This window comes from Mus pahari, chromosome 13, assembly GCF_900095145.1.
Source record: "Mus pahari chromosome 13, PAHARI_EIJ_v1.1, whole genome shotgun sequence".
In the NCBI taxonomy this organism is placed as follows: Eukaryota; Metazoa; Chordata; class Mammalia; order Rodentia; family Muridae; genus Mus; species Mus pahari.
This window is the reverse complement of record NC_034602.1, coordinates 80,862,624-80,868,754: the sequence shown is the minus strand read 5'-3', so window position 1 is coordinate 80,868,754 and position 6,131 is coordinate 80,862,624. Positions and strand designations below refer to the sequence as shown.

At 49.8% G+C, this 6,131-nt stretch overlaps 1 protein-coding gene across 1 annotated transcript in view; it reads left to right on the top strand.

Annotated features, from left to right (window-relative positions):
* Window positions 1-1,576: 1,576 nt before the first annotated feature.
* Window positions 1,577-6,131, top strand: part of Naaa (N-acylethanolamine acid amidase) — a 22,771-nt gene continuing 18,216 nt past the window's right edge. Inside the window, exons 1-2 of the mRNA XM_021211125.2 lie at window positions 1,577-1,828; window positions 2,669-2,833. Coding sequence (XP_021066784.1) covers window positions 1,608-1,828; window positions 2,669-2,833 — 386 coding nt within the window. The 5' untranslated portion in view covers window positions 1,577-1,607. The remainder of the gene's footprint in view (window positions 1,829-2,668; window positions 2,834-6,131) is intronic.

The following is a 6,131-nucleotide window of genomic DNA, read 5'->3' as shown; positions in this document are numbered from 1 at the left end:
GGTTGCTCTCTCGCTGAACAGGATGCTCACTGATTTGGGTGAGCTGAATGTGCAGTTTAGCTCCGTCCCAGCAAGAGGCTGTTGGGGTGGACTAGCTCCGGGGTCCTTCGGTCTCTGCCTCCCTGGCACTGAGATCTCAGGCCCGGTTTCTCACATGGTGCTGGATCCAATCTCAGGTCCTCAAGTTTGTGCCAAGTGGGTTGCCCCCAACCCCGGCCCAGCATTAAATTCCTCATAAATGAATTTCCCAGTTTTTCAAATGTTGCATTCTTTATTCAACCATTCATAATTTATTATTTTTCTGCTTTAAAAAAGCAGTCAGATCTTCTGTTGTTTAGAGCCATGTGGGGGGTCTGTGCAAATGCTACAGGCAGCAGGGAAACAATCCATCTCAGGGAAGAAGAAATCTAGCTCAGCTCGACTCGGCAGTCAGTTGTCTTAGTCAGGGTTTTTTTTGTTTTGTTTTGTTTTGTTTTGTTTTTAGGTTTATTTATTATGTGTAAGTACACTGTAGCTGTCTTCAGACACTCCAGTAGAGGGAGTCAGATCTTGTTATGGATGGTTATGAGCCACCATGTGGTTGCTAGGATGAACTCTGGACCTTCGGAAGAGCAGTCGGGTGCTCTTACCCACTGAGCCATCTCACCAGCCCATTAGTCAAGGTTTTTATTGCTGTGACAAAACACCATGACCAAAAAAGCAAGTTGGGGAGGAAAGGGTTTATTTGACTTACACTTTTACACTTCCGGATCATAGTCCATCATCAGAGAAAGTCAAGACAGGAACTCAAGCGGGGCAGGAACCTGGAAGCAGAAGCTGACGCAGAGGCCATGGAGGGGGGCTGCTCGATCCTCATGGCTTGTTCCGCTTGCTTTCTTATAGAACCCAAGATCATCAGACCAGGGATGGCACCACCCACAAAGGGATGGGTCCTCTCCCATTGATCGCTAATTGAGAAAATGTCTTACAGCTGGATCTCAGGGAGGCATTTCCCTCAACTGATGTGCCTTCTCTGACGCCTTCTCTAGCTTGTGTCAAGTTGACACAGAACCAGCCAGTACACCGGCTCTGGTTCGAACAGAGTCTGAACTTTAGCTGTTTAAGTACAGCGCAATTTAAGGGAAAAGAAGTTTCCTGGTAACAATTATTTCAATCTCATGTACACAATAAAGCTTACAGCTGCTTAAGGGCCTTGGGCAGGATCGGGTGTGGTCTTGGGCATACATATTTCATAGAGAGTCTGCAACTACAAAGTGCATGTGACATCGCCCCTAAGGATAGGTTCTATTGACTGAGAATGGGAAGTCTAGGATAGAGATATAGTCTGGGGGGTTCGAGTGAGGTCTGGCCCTACATATAGCACAGATCACCAGGTTATTAAGTACATCCACTCCTGGCCTTTTACTTATACTGCCTCTAACTGTGAGTGAGAAGCAGGCTTACTCCCGCTGGGGCAGGAGGCGGTGTCTGTGCTTGGGTTCCTGACCGGGTGGAGCGACCTAGCGCAGGCTCCGCCTTCAGTGCCAGCACCGCCCCATGCCTACCACTCCGCCTCCCCAGGACAGCAAAGGCTCATTGGTCCGGTGGTGGCCTCAGCAGCCCGAGCCATGGGGAACCTAGCCACCAGGGCTGCGTGTCATGGGGCACAACTGGCCCTGGCTCTGTTGCTGCTGCTGTCGCTGTCGGGTCCCTGGCTGTCGGCTGTGGTCCCCGGAACTCCGCCTCTCTTCAACGTCAGCCTGGACGCGGCCCCGGAGCAGCGCTGGCTGCCGATGCTGCTGCACTACGACCCAGACTTCGTACGCACCGCGGTGGCGCAGGTCATTGGGTGAGCGCGGGACTGGTCTGGTGAACTTGTAGTCAGGCTCTGCTCTTCCCTCGGTGCTGCACCCCTGTCCTCCCACCGCTGCACCGCTGCACCGCTGCCCTCCCCACTGCTCTAAGCAGCGCCCAGCGGTTGGCTGACCCAGCAAGGCCGGTTCAAGTTCGGAGTCTCTGGCGGCGCGCGCGTTTACCATACGTTTTCCGGGTCAGGGTACCGCACAAGGTGTCACCCAGTATGCTAAGCTGCAGCGTAGGTCATGCAGCCCATGAAACTCCGCATCCCGGACCAGCTTGGCTGGCCTTCCACGGAGGTTGGCACTGGAGGTGGTGGTGATTGCACTACCATTGGGTGTATCTCAGCCCTTATACTTTTCGTTTCGAAAGTCTCACTGGGAGTTTGGCTATACTCCAATGAGTATATGGACAACATAAATTGGATTTGGTGGTTTGTTTTGTTTTGTTTTTTCGAGGGGTGGGGCAAAGGTTAGAGGGTGGTCCCGTGAGGAATTGGAAACGTGTGATCGGGATGCATTGTATGAAATTCCCAAATAATGAATAGAAATGTTATGATGGGAGGAAAAAAAGAAAGAGAATCTCGCTGTGAAACATAAGCTGCCCTTACAATCCTCCTGCCTCGGCCTTCTGAGTAGCTGGGATTGCAGCCCTGCACTACCATTCTCAAGTTTATTCCCACCGGTTTGGACACTGGGGAGGGAGCAGCGCGGCGCAGCGCTTCAGCTCTGAAAATAATCTAGATTCTTAACATTCCTCCAGCCTCGTCCACACATACGCACACTGTCCATGCTCTGAGTCGAGAAATAACTTCGTGTTTTTTCGTTTCTAGCGACAGGGTTCCCCAATGGGTACTCGGGATGATCGGAGAAATCGTGTCGAAGGTGGAGACCTTCCTGCCTCAGCCCTTCACCGACGAGATCCGCGGCATCTGTGACTCGCTCAACCTCAGCCTGGCCGACGGTATCTTGGTCAACCTGGCCTATGAGGCTTCCGCGTAAGTGCCCTGTGCTAGATGGATTAAAGTCAATTAATTGTCGCCTATCGGGGACTCCTGTCACCCATAATGAATGAAGGAGATATGTTCGCTTAGTTAAGACAAGATAATGACTGAAGTTTAGAAGTCACCTTAGGTTTCTGACTCCCCAGGGAAATCAGAGCGGCATGTGTCTGGTGGACTTCCAGAGGGAAGTGGCCACTCCATTCAAAGCTTACTTTTATCTTGTCAGCGATCTAGATGGCATCCCACTTTCCAAACTGCTAAGGCCTAGGGACTGTCGCCTCTCTGGCCAGCCATTTTGCACTGTTACTAATGATATAAAGAAACTTTCTCAAGTGCTTATTACTAGGAAACTCTGAGGCCCAAGCTGGTTACATATTCTGTTAATGCTCTGTGCCTTGGTGTTCTTGGAAACCAATCACAAAGGAGGGCAATTAGAACTACTTTGTATTGTCAGCCACAATAAGCTTGGACCTGCACCAACCACCCAGCGGCACTTCCTCTGCCTATGTATGAACTTTTTTTTTTTTTTAATGTATGGTCTCTTGCCTTTATAAACTGCTCCTGAGATGGACCCCTACATAAAAAAGATGCCTGCATCAACATAAGACACTATTGAGCCGGGCGTGGTGGCGCACGCCTTTAATCCCAGCACTCGGGAGGCAGAGGCAGGCGAATTTCTGAGTTCGAGGTCAGCCTGGTCTACAAAGTGAGTTACAGGACAGCCAGGGCTACACAGAGAAACCCTGTCTTGGAAAAAAATAAAATAAAATATATATATATATATATATATATATATATATATATATATATATGACACTATTCAGAATAAGACTTGCATTTTGAGTGGGATAGAATAAAGCTTAAGTTCCTAAGACCTCCCTGGGAATTGACATTCTACTTGACAGAAAGATATGTGTACATCCTGGTAGGTAAGTTAAGACATGAATGTTAGGCAAGGCAAGTCTGCCACCGCAGTTGAACACCCCAACCAATGAGAAATGGATATAAAATGTAGGAGGTGTTCCTATGGAAATTCCCCACCTAAATCCTGATTGGTGGAATAACAATACTGTAGGTTTCAGGCTTAAAAGCGCTATAGGATTCTGGCTGGTGGTTGGAGTTCAGCTCCTCCTGAGTTAAGACCGCATCCCTGAGAGATCAGTCTTGGGGGGGGGGGTGTTTAATAAACAAGGCCTGTTTGACTGAGATCCGTGTCTGAGTGGTTTGTGAGGCGACCTGGCAAAAGCTACTCAAGAGCTGGGGAGAAGGCTATGTAGATAAGAGTGCCTGCTGTGGATTCACTGAGTGGACCTGAATTCAGAGCCCTGGCTGGCTATGCCGCATGTGCCTGTAACCCAATCGTTGGGGTGGGAGAAGAGAGGAGGATTGTGGGAACTTACCGCTTCAAGTTCAGTAGGAGGACCTCTCCGAAAACTAAAGTGGGGGGCCGCAGAGATAGCTTGGTGAGTTCAGTGTGAGCTCCTGAGTTCAATCTCTGAGACACGTCGTCATGGAAGGGAGAGAATTGATCCCTGCTGCTTGTCCTCTGACCTCCAAAAGCATGCTGTGACACATGCACACTCCCCTCTCCCACACAAATATAAATAGGATAGAAAATCAGTTGAGGAAGATCCCATTGTCCTCCGGCGTCCATCCACGTTACAAAAAGGTGAGACTCTACCCACCCACTCCCCTAAAATCCATGCTCTAAATGCACTGTCCAAGAAGTTTTGGGAACTATATCCTTCACACACACACCCTCCAGCTATGATCCCTGCAGTTGGTTCACCTTTCGCTTATACAAGGCTCTCCTTAGCCCTCGGTATGATCCTCACTGCGACCTCTCAGTGCTGATTCACACTGCTCTTCCGGAGTCTGCTTTTGCCAGGGCCAAGGTCACAGAGGACTCTGCGCATCCGACACCCACATCCTAGGCAGAGTGCAGGAGGGTCTATAAATGTTTATGGATTCTGCAACAGGTCCTGCGGTGGGGAGAGGACCACGGAGGTTTCTGCCTTTTAGATGAGTGATTGCTTTGTTTGTTGGTTTTCTGAGTCAGGGTCGCCCTGTGTGACTGAGACTGGCCTCCTACTGTCGGGTCTGCTGCCTCAGCCTCTACGGCACTTAGACTATGAAGTGCTACACCCTGCATGGACATCCAGTAGGTGCTTGTAGCTTCTGGCTACCTTAAGGACAAGGAGGAGCAATGAGGAGGTGTGTGTGGCACATGCCTTCAATTCCAGCATTCTGGAGGCAGAGGCAGGCACTAGAACTCCATGAGTTCGAGGCCAGTCAGGTTTACAAAGCGAGTTCCAGGACAGGCAGGGCTGTTACACAGAGAAGCCCTGTTTCTCTATCTCTGTCTCTCTCGAAAATTAATGAATGAATTAATTTAAATTAATTTAAAAGATTTAAAAAAAAAAAGATGAAGGAGGGGATGTCCTTGGGATAACCAACAGTTCCTATGGCAACATTCCAGCACGAGAGGAACACAGTTCCTAAGAAACATTTTAATTGTCTTTCCCTGGGGAGGGAGCCTCTGCTAAACTCATGTGCTCAAAAGGGACTCATTTAACCTTACCACCCTGTCCCCCGCATCCAACTGTGTCCTCTTTTATGGCTTACTACAATGAAAAAATCAGAGAGCATCTCTCACTGAGTCCATGATGCAAGCAGATTAAAGCAGATATTCCAGTAAAATGATTCTAATGTTGTGTCCCAGATTAATGTGTTTCCTAAATTGCCTAATTTTCTTTTTAAAGTGCCCTCAGGTTCAGGTAGGAAATGCTCTGTTCTCACTCCTGAAGGCTGGGTGTGTGTGAGTGCTAGCTGTGCACTACTGAGTCTTCCTTGCGGCAGGCTGCCTAGGAGCACAGTCCTGTGGGGAAGGTGGGATTGTCTGCTGTGCTGTGCTGTGCTGTGCTGTGCTGTGCTGTGCTGTGCTGTGCTGTGCTGTGTGTGCTGTGCTGTGTGTGCTGTGTGTGTTGTGCTGTGCTGTGTGTGCTGTGCTGTGCTGTGCTGTGCTGTGCTGTGCTGTGCTGTGCTGTGCTGTGTGTGCTGTGTGTGTTGTGCTGTGCTGTGTGTGCTGTACTGTGCTGTGCTGTGTGTGCTGTGCTGTGCTGTGTGTGCTGTACTGTGCTGTGTGTGCTGGGTTGTGCTGTGCTGTGCTGTGTGTGCTGGGCTGGGCTGGGCTGGGCTGTGTGTGCTGTGCTGTGCTGTGCTGTGCTGTGCTGTGCTGTGCTGTGTGTGCTGGGCTGTGCTGGGCTGTGCTGTGCTGGGCTGGGCTGTGTTG